This window comes from Triticum aestivum, chromosome 2A, assembly GCF_018294505.1.
Source record: "Triticum aestivum cultivar Chinese Spring chromosome 2A, IWGSC CS RefSeq v2.1, whole genome shotgun sequence".
In the NCBI taxonomy this organism is placed as follows: domain Eukaryota; kingdom Viridiplantae; phylum Streptophyta; class Magnoliopsida; order Poales; family Poaceae; genus Triticum; species Triticum aestivum.
In genome coordinates this window covers 702189810-702216310 of record NC_057797.1, presented here as the reverse complement: position 1 = coordinate 702216310, position 26501 = coordinate 702189810, and the positions used below count along the sequence as shown (strand labels likewise).

The window sequence follows — 26501 nt, the reverse complement described above, 5'->3', positions numbered from 1 at the left end:
CGTTTTTTTTGTCAAGTGTGCTATTTTAACCTTCAACAAGGATCGGCCATAGTCAAATTCGATTCAACTAAAGTTGGAGAAACAGACACCCGGCAGCCACCTGTGTGCAAAGGACGTCGGTAGAACCGGTCTCATGAACATGGTCATGTAAGGTTGGTCCGGGCTGCTTCATCCAACAATACCGCCGAATCAAAATAAGACGTTGGTGGTAAGCAGTATGACTATTATCGCCCACAACTCTTTGTGTTCTACTCGTGCATATCATCTATGCATAGACCTGGCTCGGATGCCACTGTTGGGGAACGTAGCATGCAATTTCAAAAATTTCCTACGCTCATGCAAGATCTATCTAGGAGATGCATAGCAACAAGAGGGGGAGAGTGTGTCCACGTACCCTCGTAGACCAAAAGCGGAAGCGTTAGTTTAACGCGGTTGATGTAGTCGAACGTCTTCGTGATCCAATCGATCAAGTATCGAACGTCCGGCACCTCTAAGTTCAGCACACCTTCAGCTCGATGACGTCCCTAAAACTCTTGATCCAGCAAAGTGTCGAGGGAGAGTTTCGTCAGCACAACGGCGTGGTGACGGTGATGGTGATGTGATCTGCGCAGGGCTTCGCCTAAGCACTACGATGCTATGATCGGAGGAGTAAACTGTGGAGGGGGGCACCACACACGGCTAAGAGAACAATTGATGTGCTATGGGGTGCCCCCTGCTCCCATATATAAAGGAGGAGGGGAGGAACTGGTGGCCTAGGGGGGGCCATGGGGGAGAAACTGACTAGGACTCCTAGTCCTAGTCAGCCCCCCTTACTTTCTTTCGGAGGGGGAAAAGGGAAGGAGAGGGAGGGGGAGAAGGAAAGGGGGGGTCACGCCCCCTTCCCCTTATCCAATTCGGACAGCCCATGGGGGGGCACCCCTTGTGGGCTCCCCTCTCTCTCCCCTATGGCCCATGTAGGCCCATTACTTCCCCGGGGGTTCCGGTAACCCCTCGGTACTCCGAAAAATACCTGAACCACTCCGAAACCATTCCGGTGTCCGAGTACCATCGTTCAATATATCAATCTTTACCTCTCGACCATTTCGAGACTCCCCTTCATGTACGTGACCTCATCTGGGACTCCGAACAACATTCGGTCACCAAATCACATAACTAATATAATACAAAATTGTGATCGAATGTTAAGCGTGCGGACCCTACGGGCTCGATAACTATGTGGACATGACCGAGGCACCTCTCTGGTTAATAACCAATAGCGGAACCTGGATGCTCATATTGGTTCCTACATATTCTACGAAGATCTTTATCGGTCAAACCGTAATGACAACATACGTTATTCCCTTTGTCATCGGTATGTTACTTGCCCGAGATTTGATCGTCGGTATCTTCATACCTAGTTCAATCTCATTACTGGCAAGTCTCTTTACTCGTTCCGTAATGCATCATCCCGCAACTAACTCATTAGTCACATTGCTTGCAAGGCTTATCATGATGTGCATTACCGAGAGGGTCCAGAGATACCTCTCCGATACTCGGAGTGACAAATCCTAATCTCGATCAATGCCAACCCAACAAACACCTTCGGAGATACCTGTAGAGCATCTTTATAATCACCCAGTTACGTTGTGACGTTTGATAGCACACAATGTATTCCTCCGGTATCCAGGAGTTGCATAATCTCATAGTCAAAGGAATATGTATATGACACGAAGAAAGCAATAGCAATAAAACCGAACAATCACCATGCTAAGCTAACGGATGGGTCTTGTCCATCACACTATTCTTCTAATGATGTGATCCCGTTCATCAAATGACAACACATGCCTATGGTTAGGAAACTTAACCATCTTTGATTAACGAGCTAGTCTAGTAGAGGCTTACTAGGAACACGGTGTTTTGTCTATGTATCCACACATGTATCAAGTTTGCGGTTAATACAATTCTAGCATGAATAATATATATTTATCATGATATAAGGAAATATAAAATAACAACTTTATTATTGCCTCTAGGGCATATTTCCTTCACCTCCGCCACGGCGTTCGGACGCCAAACGAACCGCGCCGCCTCCGGCAAGGCAGTGGCAATGCGCCTCGCGTTAGATCCAAGCACCATTTTGGCGGACGCAACGGATTCTTGTCTGATCGAGTCCGACCGCTGTCAGGCATTTTCCTCGCGTGCACGGCGAAGCGCAATGCGGACAACCATCTTCTCCTCGGGCTCGCATGGGATGAGCTCCCAGTCCGCATATCAGGTGAGGAAGGACTCGGATCCGCTGCCCCCCATGCCGGAGAAGGCTGGAAATCACCGAAAGGGAGCTCAAGGACGGAGTGGACGCGAGTGGAGTGGCTAGGGTTTTGTTTGGGGAGCGGATGGGGACGAATATATGTGGGGTTAGGGTGGACAATTGTGGGTCGAATTCGACGTGGCGGACGCACCCGGGCGCAACCAAGCCTCCTCATATCTGCCCCAGATTCGGGCTAGATATGAGGTGTCTCGGTCAGCCCGGGTATTTAGATACTATATGAGGTGTCCGTCTGCGTCGCATTTTTTTGACCGGTTAGTGACCGGGCCGTCCGCCCGGACTATAGGGGGTTTGGGGCGCCTAGTTGTAGATGAGCATCTCCAACAACTTTCCTTTCTAAAAAATATAACTGCTATAGAGGAAGTTGGCACAAAAAACACGCTTCAGAGAATCTCCTCCGAAATATATAATAATTTGTGGGTACAAAAAATAATTGATGGTCACCTGAAAAGCACTCCATTTTCCATTGTATAATGGACCCTCTTACCTGGTGAACGTTAGGAGGGGGTAGCATTTCGAACGATTTCACTAGAAGTTTTAGTTGTGAGGGGATAACAACTTCTTCGTAACAACGTGAAAGCTTCTTTAGAAGAAGACATTTTTTTGTTTAAAACTGCCACCGATGAAGCAACTAAAACTGCCAGGAAAACACTGTCAAAATTCAATCCCCGCCGCTTGCAGGCTCGAGGCTCCGGCGAGTTTCTCCCGAGAGGGGTGGGACGATGACGAACCAGCCGAATTAGTTTTGAGATCCAAGTCCTCGGCTCATCCCGATAGGCTGGCCTTTCGATCATCCGATACCTGACACTTGGTTGGTCTTCTTTCATGCAGAGATCTCTCATCGAAGTAGGGGAGAGAGAGCGCGGGGCTCTGGAGTCAACTCTAGCTTATCATGCCTCGACTCTCGATGGAGTGAATATCTACAAAACCCACAAACACATAAAAGTTCAGAGTTCATGTGAACAAGAAGTTTGAAAAATATCACAAAAGATATCCACCACTTCACACCAAGGTTCAAACATTGCTGGTTCCGCATTTCATTACGACCAAGTGTTGACCTAACCCGTTTTGTGCGCTGGCATAAAAGCAATCATTACAACTAGCATTGATGCATCATTGCTCAAGTTTGTACACTACAAAAAGTTTTAAATTATCAAGTGTCCGAGGCAGAGACACTTTCGAATAAGATGAGTGGCAAGGCGACAATCACTAGTCCTAGCCAGGTCTTTTCTCCACTCTATCGCATCTGGTACCACAGCTCAATGTTGGCTGAACTACGAAAAAAAGTAAGTTAGCGCCATTTTGTAACAATTACGTGAGTGCATGATATTATGACAACTAGAGCTTGGATTTCTAATAACAAAACTGCAGGACTTGTTGAGAAAAAGGATAAGAGACATAAAATTAACTTCTGGTTAGTGTGCCATAAGTTTCCCTAATAATTCACCCTCTGTCCACTAATGTATGACGTTTTGGTTGTTCAATTAGTACCATTAAAAAAATGTCAAGCTTCACGCCAATATATAATTCCAAAATTAGTCAATCCAAAGACAAATCTATAATGGAAAAAGTAAGGACAAAACAAACAATGATTTCAAGTGCAGAAAGTAAAGGCATCCACAAAAAGGAGGCAAAGCAGCCTGACAACCAGTTCATAAAAATTGTATTCATAGAACTTCTGCAACAAATGTAAAAATTTGTTATTATTCTTCAGAAGACCTGAACCAACAATAAGCATCACTAGAAACAAATCAAAAACTGACATGGTCGATGATATATAATAAATCTGATTTAGTTCTGATTCACGATCCCCTTACAACTTAACACGAGACCAAGCACTTGGAAACACAGCTGTAATGTCGGTCTCCACGGTGATAACATAACACTAGTAAAAGTAGTTCTAGCTAGGAGACTTGCAGGTCTCAAGTTTATAGCATAACATAGCTCGATGCTCCCACACAATCGGTAGCAAAGACTCAAGGAGCACCACAAGTAATGCCCGATCAGTTAGCCGTCAAGTTGGCGCTGCAAGATCCAGCTTCCACTTCAGTCACCAACTCCTGCACTCCAACAAGTACTCCATCAAGTTAATAGTGTCCAGATAGCTAGCTGCATTCTTGCCAGAAAAAAGATGCAGTACAAAGCTAGAAAGGTGCTGATATTTTTTCATGGATGGAGAAAGGTAAAACCTATTGGTGAGTGATGACTTACTTGGCAAAACATCAACAGTCATCAAATCTTCTCCTGGATTCCTTTTTCTTCCAACAGAATGCTTGATTGGGCCTGCCAAGCATCAATACCATTTAGGATCACCAGAGTATATCCGCACTTCTTGATTGAATCTTTACGCATAATATTCTCTTAACAGTCAACATTTCAAAATGTGTTGGAAGGGCTTTTAGATCAGAAATCAAAGGCTAAACTCAACTTCCATTTTTTATGAGATGGTAGAACATTAACTAGATATATACCAAAAAATATTGTGCTACATATGCTTATTAGCCCCACATGCAAGTGCAATCCTGCAACTATTATGGGTAGAAACAAATAGAAGAAAGAAAGTAGCTGACAAATGCAACAGTCAGAAAAACTCCAACAGTTTTGAGAAAACAATCCGCAGTAGGAACCAAGAGGTAAGAGGACAGCAGAATATCAACATGGTGGTTACAGAACACGGCAGGTAGAATATTATTATTGTGATGGAGTTTCTCTGACAAGTGACAACCAAGAATTTTAGGTAGCAGTATGAGCAGATGGAGTTTCAACAAGTTATGAAACGGGTTGTGATCCAAGGGATTCAGTTAACTTACCAGCATTTGTGCCAGATGTGACCCAAGGGATTCTAAAAGGCTGTGAGACTGCCGCACCTGTGAAGAGTTAGAAATTATGCTATAATCCCTTGATTAGTTCATTTGGTGTTCTCTAACACTGAACCATTCTAGGGTTCAACGAATTTAAAATACTGAACCTGATTTTGCAACTGATGAGCACGAAGGACAACTAGGCTGACCTGTGCAAGTTGGAGCACCTGAAATGAATTTTCCAGTAAGAAACGATGACATGTAGACAATAACTATGATCCAACTTCCAACTAATTTACCTCCATTTGTCACTGATGAGGTCCCAGTGTTTTTAGCAGGATTTGTCACGGTCCTAGATATGGCCTGCAGAAGTGGAGTACCAGAAGCAGCTGCAACCAGTTCATTAGATTTGGCATCAGGTGGGCACTTAAAAATGCAACAAACAACATGAGGCACAGTAAGTAGTGCATCTACAAGAATTAGTTCAGCAGTTAGGCGTTTCACTAGCACATTTGGACTTTTCTAAAGAAATATTAGGATTTCATATATTAACTCAGTTAAGCAGTTAGAATTTCAGGTATCAATATGTGCAGATGCAGTTTCTACAAGTTATGAAAACGGTTGTGATCCAAGGGATTCAGTTAACTTACCAGCATTTGTGCCAGATGTGATCCAAGGGATACTAAAAGGCTGTGAGACTGCCGCACCTGTTACGAGTTATAAATTATGCTTATAATCCCTTGGTTAGTTCATTTGGTGTTCTCTAACACTGAACCATTCTAGGGTTCAACGAATTTAAAATACTTCACCTGATTTTGCAACTGATGAGCATGAAGGACAACTAGGCTGATCTGTGCAAGTTGGAGCACCTGAAACGAAATTTGCAATAAGAAAACGATGACATGTACTCCCTCCGTTCCTAAACATAAATCTTTTTAGAGATATCAATATGGACTACATATGGCGTAAAATGAGTGAATCTACACTCTAAAATATGTCTATATACATCTGTATGTAGTTCATATTGAAATCTCTAAAAAGACTTATATTTAGGAACGGAGGGAGTAGACAATAACTATGATCCAACTTCCAATTAATCTACCTTCATTTGTCACTGATGAGGTCCCAGTGTTTTTAGCAGGATTTGTCACGGTCCCAGATATCGCCTACAGAAGTGGAGTACCAGAAGCAGCTGCAACCAGTTCGTTAGAAGTGGCATCAGATGGGCACTTAAAAATGCAACAAACAACACGAAGCACAGTAAGTAGTGTATCTACAAGAATTAGTTGAACATTTAGGCGTTTCACTAGCACGTTTGGACTTTTCTAAAGAATTATGATTTCATATATTAACTCAGTTGAGCAGTTAGAAATTCAGGTACCAATATGTGCAGATGGAGTTTCTACAAGTTATGGAAATGGTTGTGATCCAAGGGATTCAGTTAACTTACCAGCATTTGTGCCAGATTTGATCCAAGGGATTCTAAAATGCTGTGAGACTGCCGCACCTGTGAAGAGTCAGAAATAATGCTTATAATCCCTTGATTAGTTCATTTGTTGTTCTTTAACACTGAATCATTCTAGGGTTCAACGAATTTAAAATACTTCACCTGATTTTGGAACTGATGAGCACGAAGGACAACTAGCCTGATGTGTGCAAGTTGGAGCACCTGAATCGAATTTTGCAGTAAGAAACGATGACATGTAGAGAATAATTATGATCCAATTTCCAACTAATTTACCTTCATTCGTCACTGATGAGGTCCCAGTGTTTTTAGCAGGATTTGTCACGGTCCCAGATATGGCCTGCAGAAGTGGAGTACCAGAAGCAGCTGCAACCAGTTCGTTAGAAGTGGCATCAGGTGGGCACTTAAAAATGCAACAAACAACACGAAGCACAGTAATAAGTAGTGCATCTACAAGAATTAGTTGAGCATTTAGGCGTTTCACTAGCACATTTGGACTTCTCTAAAGAATTTTGATTTCATATGTTAACTCAGTTGAGCAGTTGGAAATGACAGCAGGTTCCCTGCATTGATGACGTGCAAAGAACAACGTCAAGCTTGCATTGGAGTGCTGCTATGAATTATCATGCCGATGTGCATATATAACGTGCATAACATGTGAGCAACCAACAGAAGAATAACGGAATACTAAACTTTGGAGGTGTTTGGCAAACAATGAGCTTAGGAACAAAAAAATCGAGGGATGAGCTGAACAAAATATAGAGTGGGACTACATGGTGCATGAGCCACTTCAATGAAATACTCCAAGTATAAAGCTAGCCTAGCACAATACAAAAGCAACAATGGTAAAATCTGTGCAATAAAACCGGAGAAGCTGTAACAATGATGAATAAGAAAATTAACAAGAAAAATACAAGGCGTCAAAGTCAGATGAGTTAGCTCAGTTTTGCAGAGTGTAATCTAAGGGTAAGACAACGTTGAATTAATTAAATTACCTTCATTTGGATTTGATTGAAGATGCTGTTCTTGACGGAGCTCCGGAATTTTACCGGCTATTAAACATCCCTCTGAATATTATCAAGTAAGTTTTATCAGCACACAGGAACTTGCATAGCCAAAGAGATGTCCACAAACAAAGCAACAGCAGAAAATACTCATCACATATTTTGTTTACAAGCTGGAATTAGATGGTCAGAGACTAGTTTTACCAATAAGATCTGCCACCCGGCTGATTGCATTGTCGGGCAATCCTGCAATTCAATACATAGCAAACATTAACTGCCACACATATGCGGAGGTTAGCAGAGGGATGTTGCTTTTATGCCAAGATGTTCATACCATAAAGTGGGCTTGAAGATGGCAGGCTGCAAGAATCAAGGAAAATGTGTGAATGCCAAATGAAAACTACATCTGATGATAATTAATCAAGTTGTAAATACCTCCTCCTCCTGTTGAGATAGCCCTTGGCAATGGACACCGGCTTTGGCCGCAGGAATTGTTGCCTCCGGTGGCGCCTTGGACGAAGGGGGCTAGCAAATTAAACATGCGGGGGGTGATCAGATTGACATGCAGTTGATACTCGAACAGTAAAAGATTGGATGAATGAATGGATACAGGAACCCACCCGATGGGAAGCAAGTCCTGCGCGAGACCCCGGCCACCGGGTATTGCAACTTGCGTCTCAACTCAGGAGTCTCAAGAGCCCAGTCATCGGCAATCAACGATGCCTTCTCCCTCACCAGTATCCAGTCCAGGGACGCCCTACAAAGATAGGATTCATCTGAGGCTCGATAGTGACAAGTAGAGCAGTGACTCGAAATATTATACGGAGTAGGTATTAGGTACGTAGCATACGTGAATTGCGGTGAGTGGAGCGTGTATTGGAGGATGGAGTTGAGCTTGACGTTGCGACAGCAAAGGTTGGTCAGGAAGTGAAGGTCGCGGCGTACGGAGTCGTTCACGAAGCCGCCCACTGAGCAGGCGGCGACGTTGGCCAGAGACCAGAGCGTGTGGAGGAATAAGAGAAGGGAACGGGTCTCGACGCCCCGGTCGTCGGCCGGCGGCAGGAAGCGGTTTATGTACTTGACGGCTTCTCTCCACTGGCCCCAGACCACCAGCTGCCGCAGATGCAGCCTGCTCATCTGCTGCACATCCGACTCGTGCACGACGCTGCATGGCATACACGGCATGCAGGGGCGCGTTAGCCTAGCGGCAAGGAGACGAGCAAAGTGGGACGGCGGGCGGGCGGGCGGGGGTGCGTACCTGTCGTAGGCGGTGTCGAAGCCCTGGAGCCAGAGGTAGGTGATGAGCCGCCGGTTGCGGAGCCGCCTCACGCAGGGATAGTCCTCGAGCTTGCCGCTGCCGAGGCCTATGGTCTCCATCGGCTTGCCGCTGCCGGGGTCCAGGATCTTCTTCGGCCAGCCGCTGCCGGGGTCCATGATCTCCCTCCGCCCCATTGCGCCGGATGCAGCACGGAGCCTCGCTAGGGATTTGGCCGATTTGGGAGAAAACGCGAGGATTCGATTTGGGGAACAAACAGGGCCTATGAAGGAGGGGCGGTATGCGAGACCCAGGCATTTCCTTCCCCCTCCCTCCCGGTGCCCGGTGCTCGCTCGCTCTACCGGGACAACTTCCCGCTCCCGCTCCCAGTCCCACTCAAGAGTCAAGACGGCCCCACTGCCTGGACAACCTTTCTTCTGGCCGAAGCTCCACTGCCGACGATATGTTCTTTTTATTAAGGCCATCGTCATTTTTAGGGCCATCGTGGGTAGCTTCACTAGTTTCGAACCAAAATTATATCGTTCATGAGATTGCTAGCTAGACATCTATCCAATAAAACGAAATTTTATTATAATAACAATAATTAGCTAGCACATACTCCTTCCGTCCAGTGAAAAATGTACATACAGAAATTTTAAGACAAGTTATGAAATGAAGTAAAAAATGCATCGGAAAGGTGCAATCCGTCATCTTTCTCCTCTTTAATTACCTAACCACCAATGAGCTAGATGCATGTAGAAATTATGAAGACCATGTGTAGAATGTTATTGATTTTGATTACCGTGTGATGAGAGAGAAACATTTTTTTCTACTTTAAAGTGTATTGAAAAGATAGAAATACACTTTTTTATGAACAAATTTTAAAGCCAAATGTACACTCTTCATCAGACGGAAGGAGTACACCGCTTAGCTAGCAGAACAAAATCAATGTGTAAAAATGGCCTTCCCTGTTGATGTTGTCATGTCCACCCACCCCGCAAGAAAATGTTATCGCGTCCTTCCATCTTCTTTTTGGTGACATTTAGAAGTCAGACTTGACCTCCACTTGATGAAACCCAAAGAATTAGCAAGGTTCAAGTCATCCCGTATGGAACAAGCTTCATCAGTCGTCACATCTGCAGCACAATGCACAGATCTTTTTCGCAAATACGCAGAGCTTGCATATGGGCGTTCATTCTATCGATAGAAGGAGAAGAAGCAAAGTACATGTCAAGGCTACATCACATCACACATACACTAGCATGTGCGCACATGATGGCCGAGCATGAGAGGGAGGGGATGCTCATCCCCACCTACATAAGCTAAACCTCGGGAATTGTGTTACCTATCCTGGTGGTGCCGGCTTTGGCCCAACATCTCCCATCTTCATGGATGAATTGCATCACGTAGTTGACGAAGGGGCAAGAATGATCGAAATTGCATGCGTTGCGTTGCTTCCACAGATACCACTCCGTGACGATAACGATGGAGGAGAGACCTCGATGGTGGGAGTCAGGAGCGTGGGAACACGAGTACGCACACCAATCAGTGAAGGAAGCCGTGGGCTGTCGGGGGAGTTGTGGACTGGCACCATGAAAGGACTTCGTGCCCAACCAGCCATGAAAGTGGGTCCTCTTTCGCTTTCCACCGGCGGACCTGGAGGGCAGCTCTGAGACGGAAGCCATCCTGCCCCTCTCGCTCCTCGTATTGGCCATCAGCGGCGAAGGGACAGGAACAACGAAAAACTATGTGGTGGCGCGACAGAGGGTTCGAGATGAGCAAGGGCGAGAGCTAGAATGAGGTAGGGTTTTGAAACCCTCGGTTTCCCTCTCCTTATAAACATCCGTACTCGAGGCGCTGTCCACCTACGGCGGAAAGGACCACTTTTTCCGTCACCTTGGGAGAGTTTTTTCTCTATTTTCTTCTTTTTTTGCAGAAGATAGAGGCGACAATTACGGTTGGTCCCCTTTTTTAAGACTGATGATGCGATCATCAACGGCGTCAACTTGGCGTCAGAACTAAAGGCCGCCTGATCCTTCGAGTGAGTTTTACTCGGAGGTTATCTGGGCTCTCAAGGGACGCGCAATGAAGGAGCCCGCCGGAGGTATTGCGATCCTCGATGCGACCTTCGCCATGCTCGAGGGCTACTGACGGGGTCCTGTACCAGGGGTGGCTAACACCAAGGAGCCCGGCCTCACCAACCATAAGGGGGCCCAAAGGTCCACGGCGTAGCGCTAACCAGGTGCCAGACGACCTTCTTGATGTCCAAGACTAGAGGGCGGCGACGCCTCAGATCGCATCCAACATGTAAACCCTAAGACTATAGGAGATATGCCCTAGAGGCAATAATAAATGTTATTATTTATCTTCATGCTCATAGTTATGTTTATGTTCCATGCTATAATTTTTGTGGTTCCCGAGCCCCTATATCCATAAAGGCTCTAGGGAAAACCCATGTGCATGTGTGGAATAATAAACGGTAAAATGTATTCCTAGTCATTCCTCTAAGACTAGCTCAAGTGTTGCATGATGATTATGTTTTTCCAATCAGGGGCATGTCTATGCCAGCAACTTTGAGGGCACAATGTTAGAAGAACAATTGTGTTGAATCGACCCGTTTTGATGTTATGCTATGAGATACATTTGTCACAAGTCAATGATTAATAACACATAGATGGTTAATGTTTGCATGATTCCTTAGACCATGAGTATCGAGTTTCTTCATGCTTGATTCATGAAATTTGGGGTTTGTTAAATGTCATCCGTAACTGGATAGTTATTACGGCGGCTTACGGGAAACTTCTGGGAATTTTTCGAGATAAAAACCGAAAATCTTTCGGAGTTGCCGAGACCGGTTTGGTTGCTTTTCGCAGATGAAATTTACAGATCCGAAATTGTTTCGAAACAAACCCAAAATGATTTTCGTGGGTATTGGAATAATTCTAAGACCCATAGAAATATTTTCGGATTTAACGGACTCTGAAAAATGTCGTCATGAATAGTGAAATCAGCTTTATGGTTACATTATGGAAAGCCACCTTTTTGGGAGTTGCCCCAAAAGATCTAGGGATGACATGGAAGGATGGGAACCCTTGGGGGGGGGGGTCCCACAAGGGTTTTCGACGTCCAAGAGGGGCTGCTCCATGGAGCCCCACTTGCTTCCCCATAACGCCCTTTATGTGTGACATAAAACATGGGTATTTTGGGTTTTCCATGTCCCACCCTTCCCCTTGGGTTTTCCTATAAATAGAGGTGGCGATGCACTCTCCACACTCACTCTTTCTCACATACAAGTGCCATTTCAATGATCTGGCTTCTCTCTCCGTCCCCACGAAATAGTTTCGTAGAGCCGAAAGACTGTCTGGGTTACGGTGGGAACTAGTTCAGGACGGCGAAGCCCTGCCGAATAGATGACACTGTATGTGTGAAACTCTGTAGAGAAATCGTAGTTTAGGTCTTAGTTCGAGAGTGCCTCCCGAAGGGCTGTCTGTGTGACCGTCTGAGTTTCGAAGGTCCTCCCGAAGGGTTGTCCGCAACACCGTCCGGGGGACTGTCCGACCGCCTCCTGGAGGGCTGTCCGAGGGGCAGATGAGGGTATACATCCTCGCGGTTGGGAGGTTGTAAATCCTAGCTACGGGGATGTGCACCGTCGATCGTCGTCGACTCTACTTCCGCTGCGCTACGAGTCGGTAACGAAAAGATCAAACCTTGTATGCAGTCTCCATAGTGGTCCTGGGCTGTTGCGTAGGTCGGAAATTTTTTGTTTTCTGCAGCGTTCTCCTACAAAGACCTCTCATGTCTATATAAAGGGAGGTCTAGGGTTCCCCTTGATCATCTATCCTTAGATAGGAGAAACTCTCAGTAGCAACAACAAACACCATTGTAACCCCTTGCACGAGGTATCCCTCCATTATGAACAACCGAAACCAGCAGGACGTAGGGTATTTTTTTTGCAAACTCGAACCTGGATAAACCCCTCATGTGACCTCCGATCCATGACTTTCAGTTGCGCTTGGCCCCATACCGAGGGATCTAACAAAAATCTGCTCCGTCAAGAATCCATGGTGATTAGGCAACCAAATGGTTCAGTACCTTTCCTCGGGCCGGCTAGCCTCGTGGGCCGTACGCCCCCGTTTTTGACGGGGATCCACGAGGGATTCTGTGCAACCAAACAAGCCCTCAGAGTTTCCCTATCCCATTCATGAAGATCAACATGCACCGCCTTCGTCCAAGCCCATGCTAGTTTGGCTTTGTCCCATTCTGTGTGAACAACTTCATCACAGTTTCTCCCTTAAGCCACTGTGCTTCAAATTTCCTGCAGCTCCACTTCCTGAATTGATTACCGTCATAGTAATATGTATCCAATAATAACGGCCAGCGATTTGAATGTATATGATGTTTATGGACAATCGCTGCCAATGGGAATTTTGCCGACCAATATTCATTGTAAACAACTTGATCAAGTTTCTCGTGAATATAGATGGGAGAGCTTTATTGAATATCATGTATTATTCTTTCAGTATTAGAAGAACGCATTTGTGATGGGGCCGTTGCTTTTGTATCCTACGGTTGGTACTAAGGTATTGAATTTTAAATATTGATGTGTAGAATAAACTAAACATTTACATGTCAAAAGCATCTTGATGCATACAAAGAGTGATCGAAGGCATCAATGACGGGCATTTTATGGATTGATATTGTCCATATTCATGTATGTTTGTGTGTACTATACATGGACATTCATCGTTTCACGCCATGTAAAATTTCCTATACGCCACAATAGGCGCAAAGAAACCTTTCTTCAACTACATGGCGGTGGCTATTTCAAATCTTTTCATCTGTAGTAAGTATTAGTATATTAGTATATTCTATCAGTATATTATCATAAGCTTTTGTTGATTTTTTAAAATAATTGCCTTTTAACTAGTACTAGGATCCATGAGGAAATATCTTCATGTATGATGCACCTTCACGCTTATACTGTACGACAATAAAAGCTAGAAATGCACGTGCATTTACCCTGTATATAAAAAGAAAATTATGAGACAGCATCTTCCGGCGTCGGCTAATAGAAAAATATTTGTCCCGACAGTGGAGGCAGGGAGCGGGAGCTGCCAAGAAGAAAAGTTATCCCGGGAGCGGGCACCGGGCACCGGGAGGGGGGGCGAGACGCCCCGGTTGAGGAACGACGGTTGTGGGTCCCGCATGCCGTCCCGTCCTATGCAAGGCGTCGCTCCCCCAATTCCTTGTTCCCCCAAATCCCTAGCGAGGCTCTGTGCTGCATTCGGCGCAATGGGGCGGAAGGAGATCATGGAGCCCGGCATCGGCGGGCCGAAGGAGATCTGGGACCTCGTCAGCGGCAAGCAGATGGAGACCATCGGCCTCGTCAGCGGCAAGCAGATGGAGACCATTGGCCTCGGCAGCGGCAAGCTCCAGGACTATCCCTTGGTGAGGCGGCTCCGCAACCGGCGGCTCCTCACCTACCTCTGGCTCCAGGGCTTCGACGCCGCCTACGACAGGTACGCACCCCCGCCCGCCCGCACGCACGCCGGCCCGCCGTTTCCTTGCTGTTTAACGCAACCCCTGCCGCGTACGCAACGCAGCGTTGTGCATGAGTCGGGTGTGCAGATGAGCAGGCTACATCTGCGGCAGCTGCTGATCCGGGGCCAGTGGAGAGAGGCCATCAAGTACATAACGCGCTTCCTGCCGCCGGCCGTTGATCGGGGCGTCGAGACCCGTTCCCTCCTCATCTTCCTCCACGCGCTCTGGTCCCTGGCAAACGTCGCCGGGTGCTCAGCGGGCGGCTTCGCGAACCAGTCCGTGCACCGCGACCTCAGCTTCCTCAAGTCCATTTGCAGTCGCAGCGCCAAGCTCGCCTCCATCCTCCAATACACACTCCACTCGCCGCAATTTAGGTACATTACGTACTACCTAATATATTATTTCGAGACACTGTTCTAGTACTTGTCATTGTTGAGCCTCAGATCAATCCTATTCCTGTCTGTGTAGGGCGTCCCTGAACTGGATACTGGTGAGGGAGAAGGCATCGTTCATTGCCGATGACTTGGCTCTTGAGAGTCCTGAGTTGAGACGCAAGTTGCTATTGCCCGGCGGCCCAGGTCTCCCGCAGGACTTGTTTCCCATCAGGTGGGTTCCTGTATTCATTCATCCAATCTTTCACTGTTCGAGTATCAACTGAGTACATATCAATCTGATCTCCCCCATATATGATCATTTTTTATTTGCTAGTCCCCTTCGTCCAAGGCGCCACTGGACGCAACAATTCCCGCGGCCAAAGCCGGAGGCTATTGCCAAGTGCTATCTCAAGAGGAGGAGGAGGTATTTAGAACTTGATTAATTATCATCAGATGAAACCCAGTTCCACAGTGCTGTCTCTGAGTTTCACTTGCATTCACACATTTTCCTTGATTCTTGCAGCCTGCCCTCTGCAAGCCCACTTTATGGTATGAACATCTTGGCATAATATCAACATCGACCCCTCTCTCCTTACCTCAGCATATGTGCGGCAGTTAATGTTTGAATGTTTTGAATTGCAGGATTGCCCGATAATGCAGTCAGCCGGGTGTCAGATCTTATTGGTAAAAACTAGTCCCTGACCATCTAATTCCAGTTTGTAAACAACATATCTGATAATATATATTTTTCTGCTGTTGCTTTGTCTGCTGATATCCCTTTGATTATGTGAGTTCGTGTGTGCTGATAAACTCACTTGATAACATTTAGAGGGGTGTTTAAAAGCCGGTAAACTTCCGGAGCTCCATCGAGGGAACCCACTTCAATCAAATGCAAAGGAAGGTAATTCAATTAATGCATAGTTCTGTTACCCTTAGATTGCACTGTACAAAGTTAGATTGGGGCATTTATGTAACGCATCTTACTTTGATGCCTCGTACTCCCTCCGTCCTAAAATAAGTGTCACTGATTTAGTACAACTTTTGTCACTTTTTTGGGGATGGAGGGAGTATCTTGCTTGTCAATTTTCTTGTTTGTGTTTGTTACAAACCACTGTCTCTGCTCTACCGAAAAAGGTTTTCGCCCCGCTTTATATATAAAGCACTTACCCAAGCCAACAGTACAAAGGTTCACACACTCACACACAGGTCTACATCCAACAGGGGCACAAAGCAGGACCACACACAAATAAAGTGTTCATGCTGAGGGCACAGCTCAACAAGCCCAAACACAAAAAGGAACGACATCATCTAGTCGGGCTCCGGCGGTGGCGGCGGAAGCGGAGGCGCCAGGCGGAAGGCGAGCGATCGAAGGTCGGCGAGGAGGGTGTTGATGACGTCCCGGTCCTGAGGGCGGCTAAGCGGCCGCCAAAGCGGCAAGTACCCACACATTTTAAAAATGGCGTCAGTAGCGCGACGAAGAGGGATTTTCTGGATGACGAGCTTATTGCGAACGGTCCAAAGCGTCCATGCGAGAACTCCAACGCAGAGCCAGCGAATGTGGCGGTGGCGGGGAGGGGAGTTGTGGAGTTCCGCAAGGAGGTCGGGGAAGTTGGAGTTGCACCATTGTCCACCAACCGTCTCGCGGAAGCAGGACTAGAGAAACTGTGCCGCATGGCACGTGAAGAAGATGTGGTTAGCATCCTCCGTGGTGCCGCACAGAGGGCAGAGCCCATCTCCGGGTCCGTTGCGCCTGAGGACTTCGACACCCGAGGGGAGGCGGCCACGAATCCACTGCCAAAGGAAGATCCGAATCTTCAGAGGCAACCGGATGTCCCAAATGAGCCCAAAGGGCTCGGGGGCGAGCGAAGGCGCGATGGCCGCATAGAGGGATCTCGTAGAGAAACGGCCGGAGGCCTCTAGGCGCCACGAGATGGCGTCCGGGGCGTCAGTAACGCGCATCGGGAGAAGGGCGATGTCCTGGAGTAGAGAATCCCAGGCGGCCACTTCAAGGGGCCCGAAAGGGCGACGGAATGCGAGGCGCCCTAAGTCAATAAGGGCCGTCTCAACGGAGACCCGAGGGTCAACAGCAATGGCGAAGAGAGCAGGAAAGCGGGCGGCCAGAGGGGCGTCACCGAGCCACCGATCGAACCAGAACAGGGTCGCGGACCCAGTTCCAACCGAGATGGACGTGCCTATACGAAGCACGGGGAGCAACTGCACGACGGCCTGCCAGAACTGGGATCCGCCCGACCGTTGACAGAAAGCTAGGGGCTGACCACGAAGATATTTGCTGCGGATGATGGTGAGCCACAGGCCTCCGTCCCCATTGGCGATGCGCCACAGCCACCGGGTCAGGAGGGCGATGTTCATGCGGCGGGAGGACAGAATCCCAAGACCCCACTGGTCTTTTGGTTTACAGATGTCCGGCCAACTCACCATGTGGTACTTCTGCCTGTCATCGTCGCCAGCCCAATAGAACCTGGATTGGTATTTGGCTATTTCCGTGGGCAGCGTTTCATGGAGGCTGTAAAAGCTCATGAGGAACCAAAGGAGGCTGGCGAGTGAGGAGTTGATGAGGATCACCCGAGCGGCCTTTGATAGCCAACGCCCTTTCCAAGGTTCGACACGGTGTTGCATACGGGTCACCGTAGGACGGAGGTCCGCCACGGTGAGGCGCGAGTCACTAATGGGGATCCCCAGGTAGGTCGTGGGGAAGGACCCCAGCCTACAGTTCAAGCGATCAGCAATAGATTGGGCCTCCGGCTGAGGGTAGCCAAGGACCATCACCTCGCTCTTGTCGAAGTTGATCGTAAGGCCCGACAGCTGCTGGAAGCAAAGGAGGAGGAACTTCAGGTTAGCCACGTCCTGATTTGAACCTTCTACCATTATTATGGTGTCGTCCGCGTATTGCAGAAGGGAGACCCCACCCCCTCCAGCTAGGTGGGGGACAATGCCGTGGATATGGCCAGCCCCCTTAGCCTTATCCAGGATGGCGGCCAGAGCGTCGACCACCATACACAGTAGCTACTGCAGGAAAAGTCCTGGTTAAAGTGTCAAGCATTGTGTTGTTTCTCCATTGGCTCTGCTGGCTTTGGACCTCTCTTTGCTGGCTCATGGAGGGCTGATTCCAGGGCTCCACACTGTCTGAGACCAGAGGGTACGGCAGCACCTGCTGCTCAGCCTGTGGCAACTCCAGGGACAAATGCTCCTTGTGCAGCCTATCTTCAGTAATAATAGTTGATCCCATCTTTGCGAATAGTTCAAACAACTATAACCGCGCATCATCAAGTGCAGCAGGGTTGCCATGCATGTCCTTGAACTTAAGCGCAATGGACCTCCCTTGACGGAGCAACTCTGAAAATGATTTGTTTTCATCCAAAGTGACACGGCCACCATCGTTCTTCCCTGCCCTGCTTGATTCAGCAGCAGCCATTTGTTTCCCAGCATGAGGCATGATGCACTTCCTCTTCTTACTGGACATGCCAGCAGTATTCACTTGCTGTAGTATCCTCTCTGCAGCAACATTCAACACATTTCCAGATTCTTGCACAAATGTTTGTGCCACGAGGGGAGCACTTCTTTTCTGCACATCGGCTGCGACATTCTTACATTTTCCCACATGGGACTGAAAAAATCTGTTTGGCTTGGTGTTGAAAACATCCTGGCACATTAGACATCGGAACTTCTTACGTTCTGGTAATGAGAACACATATGGATGATATGGACTGGGTGAAGCTCTCGGTTTACGTGGGTGCCTAAAGATGGAAAATGGCATAGTTAATGGCAAGGCCATGGAAATGACGCAAGGGAAAAACAATGGTAACACCGAGATAACAATGCAAGTAGCAATATACTTACTCAAATATGTTTGTGCAGTATAACCTCAGATGGTCAGTAATTGCAATAAGAGAGCATCTGGATCAGCTGTCAGCTCCCTACGCACACATGGAGTCAAACAGAATATTTAATCCAGAAATTGAGCACAACAAAAATTCAAAATTAGAGCATAGGTACAAAATTGAAAGATAAAGCACAAATAATTACTTCTTGCCATGTATCCACAAAGAGATATCCTTTATGGTGTCATTAAGAAAAATGGTATTGGTGAAATCAGTCTTCAACCCCTCTAATGGTTTCACTTTCGAATTGAAATACTGAAGAAGTGTATCACCATCAAAACCTCCTTCCTTCAATCCCAGCAATTCTGCTTTGCGGCACAGAAGGTATAGATATGGATGCTGGTCATTACCAATAAGTAGTCTGATATAATTCTCAAGTTGTGCCCATCTATTCTCGTTTACTAAATTCTGGGCAAAGGCGATGTCAAATCTGCAAATTACAGGCTTAATTACACATAAGATCAATGTTGATTAACAAAAATCTGCAAATAATACAAGTTGAAGTTCACATGACACTAGTAGAAAACAGGGCTTTGGTCTAGGCCGGGTCAGCCCATTAGTCTCGGTTCAGTCCAGAACCGAGACCAATGGGGGCATTGGTCCCGGTTCGTGAGCCCAGGGGGCCGGCCGGGCCACGTGGGCCATTGGTCCCGGTTCATCTGGACCTTTTGGTCCCGGTTGGTGGGATGAACCGGGACTAATGGGCCTCGCTCCTGGCCCACAACCATTGGTCCCGGTTCGTGCCTCAAACCGGGACTAAAGATTAGACCTTTAGTCCCGGTTTGAGGCACGAACCGGGACTAATGAAAATGGGACCTTTAGTCCCGGTTCGTGCCACGAACCGGTACTAAAGGTTCCATTTTCAAACTCTACCCCCCTGATCGCCTTTTCAGTTTTTTAAAAAATAAAAGAAAATGATGAAAATGTCAAAAAAATAAGAGAAAATAAGTTTTCCATGTGATATGTGGTCTAGTTGTTGGGAAAATTTGCAAATGTGAATTTTGACTTTATTTGCAAAATCTCTCTGAAATTTGTAAAAATGGGCATAACTTTTGCATACTAACTCGGATAAAAAGTTTTTATATGAAAAATCATCTACTCGAAAGTTACACCCGAATTTAACGGGGGGAACCCCGTTAAACATTTTCAAAATCCTCAAAAACCTAATAGAAAAAAGTTACGGGGCTTTTAAGATCTAGAGTGAAAAAAATCAAAAAAAATTCAAACAGTGGGCAAACTGTGGTCAAACAATGGTCAAACTAATTATTCTAGAATATTAGTGTTACTAAATAATTATTGTTTTTTAAAACAATAGTTTCAAAATAAAACTATGAAATGTGTCACTTCATGCTCAAGCAAAATTCCTGAAGGTTAATAGGATTGACATTTTAGTATTGTCAGGAAAACAACAAGTGTAGACTTGGAGCGAGGGAGAATAGAACCCGAAAGTTAAGCGTGCTCAGGCTGGGGGAGTGGGAGGATGGGTGACCGTTCGGGAAGTTAGATGATTTGAAATAATGAGGGGTGATTAGAGGATAAATTGAGAAGTGATGAGGGGTGGTGATTACAGACTAGAGGTTAAAATAATTCAGAAATTTGAAAATAAAAAAAAATCAAAAAAATTTAAAAAAAATCAAAAAAATTATAAAATTTCCTTTAGTCCCGGTTGGTAACACACCAACCGGGACTAAAGGTGGAGCTCCACGTGGCCGCGCCCGGTTCTGGATTGAACCGGGACTAAAGGGATAGACATTAGTACCGACCCTTTAGTCCTGGTTCCAGAACCGGGACTAAAGGCCCTTATGAACCGGGACTAAAGGCCCTTTTTCTACTAGTGTGAAGGAACCAACACTAATATGGTACTATAAAAACTACAGCAATCAAAATCACGAAAACACTTTATGTTTTCTATGTTATATACTGCTGTAGCATGTACGGGTGTTCACGAATTACAGCTCATGTCTTACAGGATCGTATCGTTGAGAAAACAGCAGATGCATAATTATTTTCGAAATGCAAAAAAAAAAAGATTGGAACAATTAGCAAAGTTGAATTCATAAACTTTAAGATAAACACTTGAAGTAAATAAATGCAATGACTTATGCAAATTAAAGTGCAATAGCTCGGATAGAAATCATATAACCTTGGTAATGTCAACAAGCACAACCAAACAATTATGCAGAAGTAACAACATATTATTTATTTATTTGCAGGGAAAAGTAACAAATTATTAACACAAATGCTTCCATTAATATTCAGATCTTGTACAATAACAACTACACTAAGTATCAAGCATCCGTCAGGTACTAATAATAATACTGTATCTCTAGATAAGCAGATCCTCCCCAACGAAAATAAGTGTCTGAGTCAATTCTGGTGGCAAACGGCCTGTCTAAGGACTCCGTGTCGTGTGCAAGGCCCGGTTTAGGCATGATGGCCGAGCCAAGGCATGACATTTTCGAAACCCTAAAGAACAAATCGCCGCGGAGCACGCCTACTTGGGCTGCTCAGGTGTTGTAAATATTTTGGGCCGATGAGATTTGGCCCGTTTAGCCGTCGCCCGCGGCCTAGACAGGCTACGGCTGCTCATTGCCGTCGGCGTCGGCGTCTCCGCCGCTGCGGGAAACATTCTACACGCTCGCGCTCAAACCTGCCCTCGCAGTACCCACGCGCAAAAGCTGCTCCCTCCTCGACCTCGCTCCAGCCCCAACTCCGCCTCCATGCGCCGCCGACCAAGCGCGCAAAAGCTGCTCCCTACTCGCCCTCGCTCCATCCGACGCCCGCCACAGCATCCGGCGCCGAACTAGTCGCGCCTGATGATACACCACCCTAGCCTAGGGTTTACGGAGGGGATTACCTTGTTGGTTCGACGGGGTCTCCTCCCCCTCCAGCGGCTGCAGCTGCGGCAGCATTATGTCCGGCCTCCATGGATTCCTCGCTCCACCCGCGCTCTGCTTTTCCCCCCCAACGATCGCCTGCGCTTTCGAGGAACCAGAGAGAAGACGGGTGCGCGCTGCGCTGCGCTCCAGGGGAGAGAGACGGGGTGCTTAATTCGAGGTGGGAATGAAGGGGGAGGGTATTGGGAGGCGCCGGATGTGCTGTGTCGTTGTGGTCGAGTGGCGAGGCGGAGGAGGCCCCGACGGCCAGCCAGGACGACTACGGTCTACGGAGGCGTGACTTGCATTGTGCCTTCGCCCCTTGTGTGCAGGCTTCAGCTTTTACTTTCTGTAAATCGCATATACTAGTAGTACTACAAGACAAGAAGGATCGAGAAAGCAAAAAATGCACGCTGAAGTCGGCTCTGAACTCTTTTCTGCACCTGCAGCGGGCAGCGGCAATACCACCGCGGTCCGCGGAGGCATGGACTCAGAATCTCAGCCGCACCAACTGTTGCCAGATTGGCAAAAAAATCGTTCACGGCCTTTATTAGCCCTTCATCTTCCTTGATCACATTCACACAAGAGGACTAGAGTGTCCGCATTTCTTTTTGATCTCAGTCAAAATTTTCTTTTTTTTGAAATTTTCACCGGGGAGGAGGGGGGGGGGGGGGGGGCTCAACCACCTGAATATATGAGGATAATTGGTTTGATGCCAACATTTGGCATAACAATTGGCAATATTCAAAGTTGCCATAATTGACAACTTCTCGTGAGGTTGGCAAGTAAACTTGGTAACCAACCAAGCACTAGCTAATATTTGGCATTTGTCAAATGTTGGCATGCCAATTTTTGGCATCAAACCAATCATGCTCATATTCCATCGAATTTGCCTAGAAGCCTCGCAGCTCCATACAAGATAGGTTCAAGCGAACCAGAATACACGGGGGAAACAAGAGGAGACACAACCAAAAAAGACACACACGCACGCACACACACATCCAGCCGAACCTCCGGAAGACCCGCCGAGGAAAGGGCACAGAAGAAGGCCTTTTGAAGATCCGAAGCCGGACGCACCAACACCACCGACCGCCATTCCAAATATCATCAGCACAATCAGCAAGGAGGAGGACCTCAACTTACACCTTCATCTGACCAAGCAAGGAGAAGAGCCTTGAACGTTGGTCGGCTGGTTGCCACCCAACAGCACCCCGCAGAGGTAGAGGTGTGCCATATGGGAACGAGGTGATCCATTGAGTAGGATAACGACCCCGCTAACCCGGCTTCAGATGAAAATCAACCCCATTCCGGCGCATGGCTGAGCCACGATCTCGCAGACAGAGCACCACCTCCTCACCAACAAGGCACACACCACCGTCGACCCCAAATTGGCCACACCACCACCACCATCAAACCCACAGCGAGCAGCCCCCACATAGACGAACCGAGCCGAACCTAGATGATGCCTTCAAGAAGGGATGCGACACAAAATGCGCCGCCATCACCCGTTCCAGGAGAACCTGGAACATGGGTTTCCCCAGGTTTTCGGAGGAGCACTCACCATGACAGCGCCGCCTCCACGGAGGTGCACGGCGCCCGCAGCCGTCGCCGGCTCCGGCAGGAGCAGAGCTTTCGCCCAAGTGAGAATACCACCTCCTAGAAGTATCGATAGGTCGTGGAGCACTGCCCCCTGCACATTGCCACAGAGAAGGGCCACTGCAGCCCCGCCGCCACACATGACCGGACCCGGTCCACCGCAGGCCAGATCCGGCAGGATCCAACATGCCCCGCCCGCCCTCCATCGGATCGAAGCCAAATCCGCGGCCGGTAGGCACGTCGCCCAGGCAAGGGGCGAGCACCACCACCCTGCGCCTCACAGAGCACCTCCGCCGGACCCCCAACCGAAACCAGCAGATCCCCGACGCCCCCGAAGCACCGGGCACCAACGCAGCAGGGAGTCGCCGGTTCGAGGGAGGCCAGCGGGAGGGAGCCGCAAGCGCACCCACCCCCCACCGGCCCCGGCCACCGCGCTCGAAGAAGAGACGCGCGCCGGAGTCACGCCGCGCCGCCCGCGCCACACAGAGCTCCCCCGGCTCGTAGGCGCTCTGCGCAAAGAACGACGCCCCGCAGCCGCCAGATCTGAGCGGGCTTTGCCCGGCAGGAGCTTTTGGCGGCGGCGGGAGGGAGAGGGAGTAGCTAAAGGGGTGGTTCGGCCGGGGGGAGGGGTCGCCGCCCGAGCCGCCCTGGGGAGGACGGCGCGGGGGGAGCGGGTCACTATATGATTGTTTCTTTTTTTCAGTCAATTATTTTCAAATACGTTTGAACATGGTAGAGGTAAGAACATGCTCAACTCACCTCGTATATATCTTAAACGCTAAACTTCAATCTTACCCGCCACACTTCTTCGACCACTACATCTTCCTCCCAGCCATCAGCTCGGCCAGTGACATTGTTTTCCGTCGCTAATTATTCTCTCATCTCGATCAACTCGCACAACAACCACACATTCTCCACTTCTCTCCGTGCCAACACCCTATCCCACCATTCCCTCGTCGTTATCACTAACTTTTTTGTGGCAAAATGCGACAACTTGAAACAAGCCTTCCTTGACAAATTAAAAGATATTGCTCCGAGCGACAACAAGTCTTCCTCGTTGTCACAAATGCTGGCATACTAGTTAAGAGGTGTGTGTGTGGGGGGGGGGGGGGGGTTGACTACTTCATCAGGCATGAGGAGAGGACTACATGGGTTAGCCTGGAAAGAGGTTGCTTGCTCAGTTGATAAAAAAGGGATTGACACCAGTAAGTCCTTACAACCGTTTCCACGGGTAACAAAGAGAAGAAACTTGAGTGATAGCTCTGCACTTATGCTTCAAGCGTCTTACCCATTCTTCTGGAAGATCGATGTTTGGTTGGTGCAACAAAAACCTTGCATTTTGGACCACTGGATGCGAATGGTGAAGTAGACGGAGTAGGTGAAACCAAAATCCAATTCAAGTTGGAGGCACTGAAAGAACGATGGTTTGCTATTGTCGTGAAGTATTAGGTCATCAAGAAATCTGCCACGATGTTGAAAGTCGACTAAGACAAAAAATGATAGGAGGCAGTCGTTCTCTAAGGGGAGAACGACTGCCTCACTCGAGAGGTGAAGGAATCTCGCATGTGTCGATTAGTTCATGTTCACCACTATTGAGTGGTGGCATGGGTCTGACGCAGGGATGATACTCATCTTCAAGATCTAGGAGGAGTCCCCCCAAGTCCACCATCAAAGGAGTGGACACTTACAACTCCTTAGGCTTGTGCTAAGTTAGTCTCCGGGCCCTTTTTGTGTTGTATATGCATGGGTGAAACTACACAATTAAGGACATGGGTGTACAAATATATATCCATTATTTTGACAAAAGATTATATACATAGGTCTAATCACATATAACAACAAACAAATTAGTAGAAATTTGAGTATAACTAAGTTTTTTTAATGAGCTTTGCACACCTGTTTTTTTTAGATGTTAGCTCCACCACAGGGTGTGTGTGTGTGTGTGTGTGTGTGTGTGTGTGTGTGTGTGTGTTGGGGGGGGGGGGGGGGGGGGGGGGGACCTTGATTACCGACTAACATTGAACCCGTCGGTGTAGGTGTTCAAGCACTTGATAACGGTTGTCTATTCTATAATAGGCTCGCTCGTCAATATAGATTGAATATTATCCAATGATTCACCGACTTTTGATTTTTTAAAAAGCCTCAAATGTCTGATTGAGTTTATACAGGCGAACTGCACTCTCACTCTTGTATAAGCATTTGAAATAGTTATCTATCGCACACACAAAAAAAAGTGCAAGCAAGCATTTTACATATGTAGCGTCAATTGTTTATCGCAAGAAAAAAAAAACCACGAGCAGCGGCAAAATAGAATAAACTGTAGGAGCACGACTCGTGAATTGTTTATCATAAGTTGCTTCACCCCAACTTAAAACTTATAAGTCATCCCCTTTTGCATGGGTCTCACCACCTTTACATAAAAAAAAAGATGAAAAGATGTGCTCAGGTGACTTATAAGTCAGGTGACAACTAAACAGGCGTGACTTATAAGTCACTGGTTTTAAGTCACCTGACTTATAAGTCAGGTGACTTATAAGTCAGGTGACAACTAAACAGGCGTGACTTATAAGTCACTGGTTTTAAGTCACCTGACTTATAAGTCAGGTGACTTATTGGAACCAAACAGGCCCTTAGTGGGTTGTGGGCCGGGTTAAGGTGCGTTCGTGCAGTGCATCAGGCATTGTGTGTGCCCGTGGATAGACTAGTGAGTTCTGGATGGGGCATGTCCCTCCTTTGATACGTACGTACGCTGGCTTGTACATGACTTTGTGCCCATCCCTCATTGCGAGTATTTACACTCTGTTACCTTGAAGAAAAATTGGTAAAGCACGTGAAGAAGAACTAATCAGTGTTTTTGTTTGGATTGCCTGCCATTGGCAACCCACGATTTGCAGAAATGGCTAGAGTGCAGGGTCAAAGCTCAAAAGCTTGTTTCCTTTGGGTGAAAGTAGAAAGGAAGAAAGGAAGAAAGACCATGGGGCCACGTACGCTGGGCAGTCGGTCAGGTAAGGACAACCGTTCTTCCCTCCCATCCCACTGGGCGGACGGCCGCTTTGTGACATTTCTTGGGCGATAAGCCTAATAAATAGAGCTGATGAGGGGGTAACCTGCGAGAATTAGCAATCACAGTAATTAATTCTAGTACCCTACCCATCCAGTGGGCTGGGCAGGGGCGTTGTTGAACTAGTGTCACTTAATTAATCAAGTTTTTATTTACAGCATAACCATTAAGACATAAATCATCACAATCCCGACTAAAATAGCATTATCAATCAATCTTATGATAGTAGAGTACTACGACAAATGGACCATGAACCTTCTCATTACAATCACACCTGCATGCCATGCAATGCTCTGCAAAGAAAGCGAGATGCACGGCTCTCAA

At 47.3% G+C, this 26501-nt stretch overlaps 1 protein-coding gene across 1 annotated transcript; it reads left to right on the top strand.

Moving 5' to 3' along the window:
- Positions 1–14107: 14107 nt before the first annotated feature.
- Positions 14108–26192, top strand: LOC123191879 (uncharacterized). The gene is made up of 8 exons (XM_044604444.1): positions 14108–14349; positions 14434–14745; positions 14840–14977; positions 15080–15169; positions 15269–15294; positions 15388–15429; positions 15575–15646; positions 26011–26192. Exons 1-8 carry the CDS (start codon positions 14123–14125, stop codon positions 26190–26192), a joined length of 1089 nt encoding a protein of 362 aa, XP_044460379.1. The 5' UTR covers positions 14108–14122.
- Positions 26193–26501: the final 309 nt, after the last annotated feature.

Bases quoted from the DNA above. Each gene is read 5' to 3' on its own strand.
- LOC123191879 (XM_044604444.1), top strand. From the start codon at position 14,123: ATGGGGCGGAAGGAGATCATGGAGCCCGGCATCGGCGGGCCGAAGGAG. The intron at 15,170-15,268 runs GTATTTAGAACT...TGATTCTTGCAG, and splicing joins TATCTCAAGAGGAGGAGGAG to CCTGCCCTCTGCAAGCCCAC. The intron at 15,647-26,010 runs GTAATTCAATTA...CACGATTTGCAG, and splicing joins TCAATCAAATGCAAAGGAAG to AAATGGCTAGAGTGCAGGGT.